The 14,234-nt window shown below is 36.4% G+C and overlaps 1 protein-coding gene across 1 annotated transcript in view; it reads left to right on the plus strand.

Annotated features, from left to right (window-relative positions):
* Positions 1–14,234, plus strand: part of SEL1L (SEL1L adaptor subunit of ERAD E3 ubiquitin ligase) — a 76,425-nt gene that overhangs the window by 52,089 nt on the left and 10,102 nt on the right. Inside the window, exons 14-19 of the mRNA XM_037832139.1 lie at positions 6,825–6,887; positions 8,203–8,290; positions 8,593–8,741; positions 9,467–9,632; positions 10,177–10,251; positions 11,018–11,190. Of these exons, the coding sequence (XP_037688067.1) occupies positions 6,825–6,887; positions 8,203–8,290; positions 8,593–8,741; positions 9,467–9,632; positions 10,177–10,251; positions 11,018–11,190 (714 nt within the window). The remainder of the gene's footprint in view (positions 1–6,824; positions 6,888–8,202; positions 8,291–8,592; positions 8,742–9,466; positions 9,633–10,176; positions 10,252–11,017; positions 11,191–14,234) is intronic.

The raw sequence follows: 14,234 nt of genomic DNA on the forward strand, positions 1-14,234 counted from the left end.
TGAGGGTGTATCTTAGAAGATTGACACACCCTGTGAGGCCTCTAGCTACTGTGCTTTTCCTAATCTGCCCAGCAGGTGGCATCTGTCAGCCTGTTGTTCCTGACTGGTGTAAGGAGGTATGGCTTACTTAGTTTCTGTTTTGGCTATTTTCCCCCAGGCTCTGGGGTCTGATTCTGAATGAAAGTCCGGAAGTAGGGCTGGGCACCACCTCCTTCTTCTTAGGGAAGATACATCCCCTAGGGAATAATAATCAGCATTTAAATAGGTTCTTTGTCTCTCTGGCTCTGCTATCTCAACCCTTGTCTGGGTCAGAGCACTGTGAACTGACAATGGCTGCGGCTTTCTCCACTGATCTGACCAGGTTGAGAGAGAGAAAAAGGGACAGAAAGCCCCCTTTCAGGGCCAGTCCACACACCCCCCCCCCAGTTTCACCCACCTGCCAGAGATAGCACCTGGTCCTCTGGGCTCCCCCTCCCAAAACAGAGAAGTCCTCCGGCTCTTTAAGGTCAGTTATCACTAAAAGCCTCTGCTTGTTGAGGATTTGTAGCTTGTATTGAGCAGTCCGTGTTTGTCAATTAAAACCCCAGTTGGAGCTGGACTCAGGTATATTTGCTTGTTCAGAGAGTGCTGCTCTCTATCACAGCAAGGTTTTACAGTTTGGGCTGCAATGGGGGAAGGGGGCTCCCAGCTCAGGTTCGCAGTTTTTAGTTACAGATTTTATGCTGCAGTCTCAGGCATTCCTCTGAATCCAGGTTGGTGTATGATGTGTGGACAGTCACGGTTGTCCCCCAGCAGTTATTCCAGATAACTTACTAGTTGTTCCTGGTTGTTTATTAGTTGTTCCAGGGGACTAACTAACTTCCACTCCTCTCTCTGCTGCCATCTTCTTCTGCCTCCTCCCTCCTTTTTTGCAAATGGAGATCCAGTAATTGAGTGGTCTTTGCTCCATTTTCAGAAATCAATTTACCATAAATGTGAGGGTTGATTTCTGAGCTCTCAGTTCTATTCCAAAGGTCTATATATCTGTCCTTTTGCAAGTATCATGCTATTTACATTACTGTAACTTTGTAATAAGTTTTAGGAACAGACAGTGTGAACCTGCCAACTTTAAACCAACACAATTGGCGTTTCCATTTCTGCAAAGAAGGTGTTGGGATTTTGATTGAGATTGCTGTCAATTCTATTCCAAAGGTCTATATATCTGTCCTTGTGCAAGTATCATGCTGTTTACATTATTGTGACTTTGTAATAAGTTTTAGGAACAGGAGGTGTGAACCTGCCAACTTCATTCTTCTTTTGCAAGATGGCTTTAGCTATTCAGAGCCCCTTACCCTTACATATAAATTTGATGATTGGTGTTCCAGTTTGCTAAATCTCCTGAAATGCAATGTACCAGAAATGGATTGGCTTTTACAATGGGGATTTATTAGTTCACAAATTAACTGTCGTAAGGCCATGAAAATGTCCCAATTAAGGCATCAAGAGGATGATACCTTCTCTGAAGAAAGACCAATGGCATCTGGGGTTCCTCTGTCACATGAAAAGGTACATGGTTGGAGTCTGCTGGTCCTCTCCTCGGTTTGGCATCTGGTTTCCATGGCTTTCTCCAAAATGTCTCTGGGCTTCTGTATTAGCTTCTCTGAGTTTCTGTAGGTCCTCCTTGCCTCTCCTGGGGGCAAACTCAGGATTACATTTCTTAACTTCTCTCAGCTTTCTCCAAAATGTCTACCTCCATGAGCTCTCTTAAAGGACTCCAGTAAAGGATTAAGACCCACCTTCAGTTGGGTAGGTCACATCTCCATGGAAACAACCTAATCAAAAGGTCCCACACACAGTAGGTCTTCCTCCACAAGGTTGGATTAAAAGAACATGGTTTTTCTGGTGTACATAATAGAGTCAAACCAGCACAACTGGCATTTCCATTTCTGCAAAGAAGTTGTTGGGATTTTGATTGGGATTGCATTGACTCTATAAACTGCTTTGGCTAGTATTGTCACATTAATGATATTTAGTCTTCCAATCCATGATCATGGAATGTCTTTCCATTTATTTAGGTTTTCTTCGATTACTTTTAGCAGTATTTTATAGTTTTCTGTGTACAAGTTGTTTACATCCTTGGTTAGATTTATTTCTAGGTATTTGATTCTTTTAGTTGCTGTCATGAATTTTTTTTTCTTGGTTTCTGCTTTTTCATTCCTTGTATATATATAAACACTACTGATTTTGGGGTGTTATTCTTGTACCTTACCTCTATGCCGCATTCATTTATTAACTCGAAGAGCTTTGTTGTGGATTTTTCAGAATTTTCTGTATATAGGAACATATCATCTGCAAACAGGGAAAGTTTTACTTCTTTTCCAATTTGGATGCCTTTTATTTCTTTTTCTTGCCTAATTGCTCTGGCAAGAACTTCTAGTACAGTGTTGAATAACAGTGGTTGTCCTTTTCTTGCTCCTGATCTTAGAGGGAAAGCTTTCAGTCTTTCATCATTAATTAAGATGTTAGCTTTGGCCTTTTATCATGTTGAGGAAGTTTCCTTCTATTCCGGTGTTCTAAGTGTTTTTCTCAAGAAGGTATGCTGAATTTTGTCAAATGCCTTTTATGCATCAGTTGAGATGATCATGTGAGTTTTTTCCTTCATTGTATTAATGTGGTGTGTTACATTAACTGATTTTCTTATCTTGAACCAACTTTGCATTCCAGAGATAAATTCCACTTGATCATGGTGTATAATTCTATTAATATGCAGTTGAATTTGGTTTGCTAGTACTCTGTTGAGGAATTTTGCATTTATATTCATAAGAGATATTGGTCTGTGGTTTTGTTTTCTTGTAGTATTTTTATCTGGCTTTGGTATGAGGGTGATGTTGGCCTCATAGAATGAGGGAGTATCCCTTCGCTTCAATTTTTTGGAATAGTGCGCAGAATTGGAGTTAAGTCTTCTTGGAATGTTTGGTAGAATTCCCCTGTGAAGCCATCTGGTCCTGGGCTTTTCTTTGTTGAAAGATTTTTGATTACTGATTGAATCTCTTTACTAGTTACTGGTTTGCTGAGATCTTCTATTACTTCTTGAGTCAATGTAAGCAATTTGGGCAGTTTGTGTGTTTCTAAGAATTTTCCATTTCATCTCAGTTATCTAATTTATTAGCATCAGTTATTCATAGTATTGTGTGTTTCTAAGAATTTTCCATTTCATCTCAGTTATCTAATTTATTAGCATCAGTTATTCATAGTACCTTCTTATAGTCCTTTTTCTTTCAGCAGGCTGGGGAGTAATGTTCCCCTTTTCATTTCTGCTTTTCATTATTTGTATCCTCTCTCTTTTTTTCTTTGTCAGTCTAGCTAAATATTTGTCAGTTTTATTGATCCTCTCAAGGAACCAGCTTTTGGTTTTTTTTATTCTCTCTATTGTATTTTTCTTTTCTATTTCATGTATCTCCACTCTAATCTCTTGTTATTTCCTTCCTTCTCACTTTGGGTTTAGTTTGCTCTTCTTTTTCTCATTCTTCTAGTTTTGAGGTTATGTCTTTGATTTGGAGTCTTTTTTCTTTTTTAATGTAAGCATTTGGAGCTATAAATTTCCCTCTCAGCACTGACTTTGCTACATTCCATAAGTTTTGGGATGCTGTATTTTCATTTTTATTTGCCTCAAGATATTTCCTAATTTCACTTCTGATTTCCATTTTAACCCATAGGTTGTTTAAGAGGATGTTGTTTAATTTCTGCATGTTTGTATACTTTTCATTTCTCCATTATTGATTTCTAGCTTCATTCTGTTGTGGTTGGAGATTATATACTATATGATTTCAGTATTTTTTAATTTCTTGAGACCTGTTTTGTAACCTAACATATCATCTGTTCTGGAGAATAATCCACATGCACATGATCCACTATTCTGCTGCTGTTGGATGAAGTGTTCTATATGTGTCTGTTAGGTATAGTTGGTTTAAAGTATCATTCAAGTCTTGTATTTCCTTATTAATCTTCTGACTAGATGTTCTATCCATTATTGAGAGAGGTGTATTAAAGTCTCCTACTATTAATATAGTTTCAGTTTCTCCCTTCAAATCTGTCAGTCATTGCTTCATATATTTTGGGGGCTCTGCTGTTAGGGGCATATATGTTTATAATTGTTAAATCTTCTTGTTAAATAGTCCCCTTTTATAATGACCATCTTTGTTCCTCATAACTGTTTTTCACTAAAGTTTATTTTATCAATATTAGTATAGCCACCCCAGTTCTCTTTTCGTTACTCCTTTCATGGTATATATTTTTTCCATCCTTTCACTTTCAGCCTAATTGTATCTTTGAATTTAAGGTGAGTCTCTTGCAGTCAGCATGTAAAGGGGTCATGCTTTTTTATCCATTCTGCCAATCTCTGCCTTTTGACTGTAGAGTTTAATCCATTTACGTTTAAAGTTACTACTGGTATACAGTGGTTTCTTGTGTTGCACTATGTTGAGTGCCTTGTCATTTCTATCTGGATATATTTTTCAGCTATTTTCCTTGTGGTTACCATGGGGGTAAAATTTAACTTTCTAAAAGTATAACAATCATATTTGGTTTGATACCAGCTTAGCTTCAATATCATGCATGTACACTTTTCCCATACCCCTCTGTCCTCCTAGCTTTTATTTTTTGTACTTGTTACAACTTATAGCTTTACACATTGTATGCCCTAAACATTATATTTATCATTACATTTATGCATTTGCATTTTAGCATATAGGAAGTAAGAAGTAAAGTTATGTACCAAATGGTATACCACAATAATGCTGGCATTTATGATTACCCAAATGGTTACCTTTACTACAGGTCTTTATTTCTTTATGCTGCTTTGAACCACTCTAGTGTCCTTTCCTTTTGGTATAAAGAATTCCCTTTAGCTTTTGTTTAACAGGGAATGTCTGGATCTCTCCCTCATTTATGAAAGTAAGTCTCGCCAGATATAAAATTCTTGGTTGGCAGTTGTTTTATTTCAGCACTGTAAGTATTTCAACTCACTGCCTTCTTGCCTCCATGGTTTCTGATGAGAAATCATCACCCAGTCTATTTGGGACTCCCTTGTATGCAACACATTGTTTTTTCTGGCAGGTTTCAGAACTCTCTCCTTGTCCTTTGCATTCGATAGTGTGATCAGTATATGATGGAGTATACTTTTCTTCATGTTTATCCTGTTTAGTGTGTTCTCTAGGCTTCCGAGATGTGCATAGTCACATCTTCTGCTAAGATTGGGAAATTCTCTGTCATTATTTCTTTTAACTTTCTTTCTGCCCCTTTCTCTGTTTCTTCTCCTTCTGAGACTCCTATAATGTGTACACTGGTAAGCTTGATGAGGTCCCAGAGGTGTCTTAGGGTACTTTTGGTTTTAATAATTATTTTTTCTTTCTGCTCTGAAACCTGACTCGTTTCACATGTCTTGTCTTTGAGTTCACTGATTCTTTCTTCTGCCAGCTCCAATATGCTTTTGAAACTCTCCTGGGAATTTTTCCATTCAGTTATTTTGGTCTTCAAACTCCAGTAGTTCTGTTTGGTTCCTTTTTAAAATTTCTATCATGTTACTAAGACTCTCATATTGCCCAGTCATTGTTTTCCTGATATCCTTTAGTTCTTTCTCTGTATCTTACTTCATCTGCTTGAGCATTTTTAAGGTCACTTTTATAAAGGCTTTGTTCAGTATATCCATATTCTTGTCTTCTTCATTAGTGTTTTCTGGATTTTTATCCTTTTCCTTTAGATGGGCCATCATTTCCTATTTCTTTGTTTGTCTTGTACTCTTTTGTTGCACACATACATTTTAATATTTTAAAATGTTAACTCGGTGATTTATTCCCTGAGATTCAGTCTATTTCTTGATTTTGTAACCAGCTGGTGATAAGACAGGGCTTTTCTTGAACTTCAGCCCTATCAGGAAGGTCTGCCCAAGGCAAGTACAGTGTGCAGGGTTTCATCTGCATTTCTGGGCCTGTTTCTTGTTCTAGGCTTTTGCTTGTTAGTTGTCCACAATCTTCCCTGTTGCGAGTTTCTTGATCAGGGAAATGATTGATTTTAGTAGTGGAATTGGGAGTTATATAATTTACACCTGTTTATATTGCAACTTGAGGTTTAAAGGCTTATATAATTAGGTTCTTTTGAAAATCTTAATTCATAAGTTAGACTTTCTTTGGCCCTTGGGAAGACTATGTATGAATGCTTAAGACCCTATGCACCTTCAGTGTGTACACTCATCTCCTTGCCTGCTACTTCCCCTAAGGAGCACTGTGCCACTTTTTTAAACATGCGTTGGGGTCTTTCCTCTGAGTTTAGGCACATTTTAGATTTCCCTCTTTTATGTCTCAAGACAGTGATTATCTTGGCCCTACAACACTCCAGAGGGCTTCCATATGTCTCTGCCACCTCATAGCAGTATTGCTGTAATTAAATTATTACTTGTTGACTCTACCCCATGGCATCTTCCTTTTTTTTTTTTGAGGTAGAGGGTTACCAATGAAAAACTCCAGAAAAAATGTGATCTATGTAATTGAGGAAAGATGAAATCTTCTTTAATTTGTGTTGTAAATTCATGGTACAAATAAATGGTCATAAGGTAAATCACCAAAACTTAATTTTAAATTTGAATTTGCTGTTTATTCTCTTCAGGTGAGTTTATGAAAGCCTCATAAATGTCTAATCGTCAGTTTTGTTTGGTCTGATAGGAAGGAGAAAGCTTTGTTTTGATTTGCAAAGTACAAAGACATGTTTTGAATATGCTTGTAAATGATTTCTTTTGAAGTCGTATATTCTTACCTACATTTTTAATGAATTCTTTTTGCTCTGCTTTATAGGGGAACCCAGTTGGACAGAGTGGTCTTGGAATGGCATACCTCTATGGAAGAGGAGTTCAAGTTGTAAGTGTTCAGTCTGACATTCTGACTTTAATAAGCAGTCAGCTGGTGAGGTAGGAAGATATTCCTTAAGTAGCATTGTGTCAACCCAGGCTAGGCCATTTCATTGAAACCAAAACTGAATCTTTTCCCATTGACTCGAAGTTTGGTTCACTGCCACTCCTCACTCAATGCCCCCACCCCAGCTGCCTAGGAGAGCTCCATCTCTGGCATCTTCTCCTGAGGATGTGAAGCTGGATCTCATTCTTCCATCTTGCTCTTTACCTTACCTACCCTTCCCATCTTTCTAGGACTTAAACATATCGCTTGCTGTTTCTTCACTCAAGCCTATGAAAATGCTTACGTCTCTTCCATTTAGGAGGAAGAAAGCTTTCTGTTCTATCCTTTGTCCCTTCTAGCTACCACCATTCCTCTTTCTAGCCCTTCACTGCAAAGCCAAGTTCATCTAATGAATGCACATTAGCTGCTCTCATTCATTCCTAGCTCTTCACAGCCAGAGTTCTGTCATGTATAACTCCTTTGTGTACATCAACATAACCTCCTAAATGTCAACTCCACTTGACATTTTTTGGTTGTACCTCACTTGAACTCTCTCTTTCCTGGGATTCTGTGGCTGCAGACACTCTTGGTTTTCCTCAGCCATTTCTTCTCATCCTTCTGTGGTGCCTCATTCTGTTGGGTGCTCCTGAGTTCTCATTGTTGTCCTCTTCTCTTTATGATCTCTCCCACCAATAGGTTCTTTAAGTTGGGCCTGAAGCTACGAGCAGAGTTTAAGATTCTGACCTATAGGTATTCCCTAACACTCAAACACAAAAAAAGTAGTAATGTTGCTGCATTTTCATTCTTTCTAGTTGTTTTCATATACTAAAATTTAGTAGGAATTTTTAACTTTTCTCTGTGGAGACATGATACTTGATATCTAATAATTATATAATGTTCGATAAGCTACACAGGTAAGGAACTGATAAGGAGGGACTAAATTTCCTTATTTAATGTTAGGAAAATTGAGGTGTAAAAAGGAGTAGGAGAAAAACTATAATGCTTTCCTAATTCCTGACCTGGTGTTTCAGTGATCTTTATGTTTATCAGAGCTAACATACAAATTATTTCACAAAAACTCTATTTGCTTTTCTTCACAGTCTTTAATACTAAGCCCCCTATGACCATCTGTGTATTAAAAAAAAAATAAGAAGGTAATCCTTCTAATGTCTCTTTGAGGGTATAAGTGTGCTTTAATTCCTTCTAATGAGTGAAGCTCTAAACTTCTGCATGTATCAGCCTTTTGAGCTTTCTGGTCATGTGACCTCTTTTTCTACAGAATTATGATCTGGCATTGAAGTATTTCCAGAAAGCTGCTGAACAAGGCTGGGTAGATGGGCAACTACAGCTTGGCTCTATGTACTATAGTAAGTAACATGGGAACTAATGATAGATACACCACGATCTAGATTACCCGATTTTCCACTAGATGGCACTATGATATGGAAATGGGGGCCATTCACTTCTGGCTGATGACTGTTCTCCCAGTTGAATGATTTGTGGATCTTGGCTTTCATTGTAAGTTATAGTCATTAATCAGGTTCACACATTTCCTAAATAAGAACTCTGACTTTCATTTATAGTTTTACTACTCATTTATAAAGCTTCTCTGATACTTCAACTAAATCTTAAAGACTCTTACTGACCTTTCATGTGGTTTTTCTTACAGATGGCATTGGAGTCAAGAGAGATTATAAACAGGCCTTGAAATATTTTAATTTGGCTTCCCAGGGAGGCCATATCTTGGCTTTCTATAACCTAGCACAGATGCATGCCAGTGGTACAGGCGTGACGCGATCATGTCACACTGCGGTGGAGGTAAGCTCTTCCTTACTGACTTGTATAAAGGAAATTAATTTGCCCACTGGGAAACTCTTCTCTTTTAGTTCTGGTTGTCTTTGCATGATTTCTTCTAAAGTAGAAATAGACTAAGCCTACTGGCATTAATATACTGAGGGAAGAACCTGAGGTATGTGTTCGCTACAGAACTCATTAATTTAGTTTGTCTCTCCCTATTGGAATCAACATTTATAAGGGCAGATATTATTGTCTGCAGTATCTCTAGCATCTAGGACAAAAAGATATATGGGAATGAATGTTCCAAAGGGGAATGCCAGTATCTCCTAATCCAAAATTTTCCTCTTTGGTTCTCAAATAGGTCTTTCAAGTGGTCAGAAGAGGGTCTAAACTTCTCTGTGCTTTAGCTTCCTCACTTATAAAATAGGGCTATTAAAAGGACTTACCTCATAGGGCTATTGTGAGGATTAAAAATGAGTTAATATACATTAATCACTAGAACAGTGCGTAGCACAGAGTAAATGGTATATAATTGTTTGCTATTATTTTTATGAACCTGTCATCTTCTAAAGCGTAAGTGAAAGCTTTGAATAAATATCTCAAACTTTTGTGTAGACTTAATAGAGCTGCCAGAGATTCAAGAAGCAGGCTTAAGAATCACATGTAGCCAAAGTGCAAAAATGATTTTCTGGCATAGATTTCCACTTCTTATTTTTCATTTACTTTTTTCTCTCCCCTTCTCATAGTTGTTTAAGAATGTATGTGAACGAGGCCGTTGGTCTGAAAGGCTGATGACTGCCTATAACAGCTATAAAGATGGCGACTACAATGCCGCGGTGATCCAGTACCTCCTGCTGGCTGAACAAGGCTATGAAGTGGCACAGAGCAATGCAGCCTTCATTCTTGATCAGCGTAAGCTTGAATTTAGTCCTGGGTTTGGATTACAAGGGTTCACATCAGATAAAGGAAAAGCCACAAAGAAACCTTTCTTATTATAATTGCAAATGGAACTTAAAAACAGTACGCCCACTTGTTATTTTACCACACATCTTTAAACCATCAAAGTTAGTGTTATCGAATTGACAGTAGAAATAGATTTGACATTCATCATAACATTAACTGCCTCCAATAAATACATTTTCCAGAATACCATGGATAAGAAAACATTGTTTTATTTTCAGCAATATGTCAGTCCTTAGAAGTGGCTCAATACTTAGCTGGTTCTGAGGATAAAATGTGTCCTAGAAAATACTACTGTCCTGAATCCAGTGATTCCTTTGAACTCAATATCCTGACACCCATTTAATTTCAATACTTGTTTAATTTAATACTTGTTTAATTCTAATTCTTGTTTAAATTGTGTTCCATTTATCACACTAGTTCACAAATGAAGCCTAAAAGTCTAGTTCATTGCCTTAAATGTTGACTGGCTTATCTTTCATTTCTTTCCCTGTAGGAGAAGCAACCATTGTCGGTGAGAATGAAACTTACCCCAGAGCTCTGCTACATTGGAACAGGGCTGCCTCTCAAGGTGAGGAGTTAATTCTAGGATAAGAATTTCACCCAGGAACCTCTCTATATTGTTGTTTTTTTTTTAATCTCCCATAAAGATTAAATCATGCCATTCATCACCTTGAAATTAAACAGGGATAATACTGTTGCTTAATTTGTTTGTATCATGATTGATATTTATTGAAATGGAAATTCTGGTCCTGAGTTTCTAAATTGAATTACAAAGAAATCATCATACTGGACATTTATATTGATATCACACTGTGATTTGCTCTTTGATTTTTAGTTTGAGGCTGATAGGGTATAAAATGAGCCTTGAGTAAAATATATAATAGAATATCAGCCTAAAACCCGTAAGAGCTCTCACTTTTCTCTCAATCTTTTTCTTTCAAGTATTTCTTTCTCACACATATTCCTCTCAACATTAATGTCTGCCTATCTTTTCTCCAAGCCTAATCAATGGTCTAGCTGAACTATTTTAAAAATGTGAAAGACATGATGGAACTAGAGAATGATCATTTGAAGAATGTTATTGGTGAAATAGGGAATATCACCCACCTTTACCTCTCCCTGCCTACTACAAAGACCTCTGCAGAAGAGCTACACTTCTAGTTTAAATTTTTATTGAATTTATAGCATAGCTCAGGGGCTAGTTATAAAGTTTGTGTACTATGAATTAAAATTCTGTGTTTTATGTAAGTATGATGGCAGGAGGAGAAATAACAATTTGGTCTCTTTTAAACAACTTTATTTATTGGCAGTTTTCCATTTAACTTTTGTTTAAGGCTATACTGTGGCTAGAATTAAGCTTGGAGACTACCACTTCTATGGATTTGGCACTGATGTGGATTACGAGACTGCATTTATTCATTATCGTCTTGCTTCTGAGCAACAACACAGTGCACAAGCTATGTTTAATCTGGGATATATGCATGAGAAAGGACTAGGCATTAAACAGGTGAGTGTGGCTTCAAAACAAATGTTTGAATAATAGAATTGTGATTTTGGGGAAGCATCTGCATTTTTATACAAAGCAGATTTTCCTTAGAACCCACTCAGAGTTTAAGCCATGAAGTCATAAAGTGGTTTTGTAATATTTCAGAGCACTGCCCTTGCATCTCTCTTATCTTGTTATTGATTTCTAGTTTCATTCCTTTATGGTTGGAGAAGATACGTTGTATGACTTCAGTATTTTTTAATTTATTGAGACTTGTTTTGTGACCTAACTTATGGTCTATCCTGGAGAATGATCCACATGCACTGGAGAAGAATGTGTATTCTGCTGCCGTTGGATGAAGTGTTCTATATATGTCATGTCTGGTTGGTTTAGAGTATTGTTCATGTCTTCTATTTCCTTATTGATCTTCAGTCTAGTCTTCTATGCATTATCGAAAGTGGTATATTGATGTCTCCTACTATTAATGTAAAACTTTCTGTTTTTCTCTTCAAATCTGTTGGTATTTGTTTCATATATTGTGGAGCTCTACCATTAGGTACATATATATTTATAATTGTTATGTTTTGTCAAAGTGACTGCTTTATCAGTATATAGTGACCTTCTTTGTCTTTCATAACAGCTTTTAACTTCATTCTATTTTATCTGATATTAGTGTAGCTATCCCAGATCTCTTTTGTTTGCTGTTAACACAAGTACATATTTTTTCCCGTACTTTCACTTTTAGCCTACTGTGTCTTGAACTTAAATTAAGTCTCTTTTAAGCAGTATATAGTTGGGTCATGCCTTTTAATCCATTCTGCCAAGCTTTTACCTTTTGACTGGAGAGTTTAACCCATTTACATTTAAAGTAACTGCTGATAATACAGGACTTTCTTCTGCCTGTTTGCTATTTGGTCTTTGTACCGTTTTCTCCCTCAGTTCTTCCATTAATGCCTACTTTCATATTTATTTGATTTTTTTGTATTGTACCATTTTGAGTTCACTTCTCATTTCTTTCTGTATATATTTTTCATATATTTTCTTTGTGGTTACCATGGGGTTAAAATTTCACATCCTAGATCTATAACAGTCATTTTGATTTGATACCAACTTAACTTCAGTAACATACACATACACTGTTCTTGCATTCCTCTTTTGTTGTACTTGTTACAAATGAAATTTTTATACATTGTATTTCCCAAACTATAGATTTATCATTACTTTTTTAGGCATTCGCATTTTTGAAGCTTTAAGCAGTAGGAAGTGAAGTTATTTATCAAAATAAACAATACAATAGTGTTGGCATTTATAGTAGCCCATATGATTTGATTATGGGTTACCTACTCTGATTACCTTTACTAGAACAGGGTCAGGGACCTACAGTGGGAGTATAGGCTGGCTCAACATTGCCTTGTGGAGAGAGGACCAGCAAGGGTGCCAGGGGTATCTCCTGTGGCTTTTGAAGCTGTGTTTTCTTGACTCAGCACTTGCCCAATTACTAAGTGCTTTACCTGTTTTCTGTAGTTTTGAGGAAGGTTAATGTCTTTAGACTCCTCTTCCACCTTTGCCTAAGGGGGTTTGGAATAATGGCCAGTCTCATACCAGCCCCCAGCAATCTGCAGTAGCTGATCAAAAGCAGTGATTAGCAATCAGACCACACATCTCCAGATTTTAGAGAACATAAGTCTTTTATTTCCACCCTGGCAGCAGCAAGTTACATCAGGAGCCTGGGCTGCAGACCCCACTGCTGACTACCATGAAACTGGGGGAAATTTACCATAATTTACCATTCTCTTCCTCCAGCTCTTCCTTAGGTGCTGCACGGTGTTCCACTAGACTCTGGTGTTTAAAAATAGTTCATTCAGGTAGTTCCTGCCAGTTCAATAGGTGTTTTGGTGAAGGGACTGATTCCTGGACCTTTCTACTTCACCATCTCCCCACAGTCCTTATGAAATAGGTCTTTAATTTTGAATCTTTTCCTTTTCTCACTGAATTTTATATTTCCAGTCCACTATTCCCACACATTGTATACTATCAATGTTTATGTTTTAATGCTTATATCTTTAAATGCCATTCTATCATACATAGCTGAATCAAAAATATATAATTCAAATTTTGAATTTTATTTTCTGTGATCATAAGACTCCAAATGTTAAGGAAAATTCTTTATATATTATTAGTCATGGTCAAATTAATACTGTTGATCAAATCAATATAATGTTATAAATTGTGATAAAATTTTACTTTTGTGTTAATTATTAAAAATGCATTTTTAATGAGATAATGGAGCCCTTTTAAAAAATTAGTTTATGTGTCATTGAGTGGATTCAATTAATTCTGTTTTTCATTTTTATAGATGTATAACTGGAATCTTGTTCAGATAAATAAGTATGTGGGAAATAGAAGTTTTATTATAGCAAGAACACTCATTTCTTTAAACTGCTTTGGAGTCATATGGCAGAAATTCAGAATTATCTGTCATTAAAAATTATTTAATTTTATTTTAATTATTATGTTCTATCAACTGACACCTTTATCAGGTACCCCTTTAATTTTGTTGAAAGCAAAGAATTGGAAACCACAGATTTGCAAAAGGATGTGTTCCCTGACCATTGGAGACATTTGTTTTCTCATTTCTGAGAAGAATATCAACAAGGCTTTACCAAGAATTATCAATTGACTATCAATTCCACCTCTTCCTCTGTGACTTAGGGGCATTTTGTTGACCTCGTGTGTTCAATGGTTAGGGAGAATATTGTTAATTTCGTTATACATATGCTGATATAGTTTTTTAACAAAATGCTTTTTATTTTGTCACATTTAAATAGTCATTTTATTTTAATTTCAATATGTAAATTTTAAATTATCTTAATAGTTGGAATAGTAATATTAAATAACTACAATTTTATCAAAATCTTGGAACTTAAGGTCCAGTGCATTCAGTCTATGAAAGATCTCTGCCGTGTAATGTAGTTATCAGAGCCACTCTTCATTGTCAAACCAGTCAGCCAAATCAGGCTTAGTTTCTGTCAGAAAGTCTGACTTCATTTTTTCATTCAAACAAA

Source organism: Choloepus didactylus, chromosome 4 (genome assembly GCF_015220235.1).
Source record: "Choloepus didactylus isolate mChoDid1 chromosome 4, mChoDid1.pri, whole genome shotgun sequence".
Taxonomy (NCBI): Eukaryota; Metazoa; Chordata; class Mammalia; order Pilosa; family Megalonychidae; genus Choloepus; species Choloepus didactylus.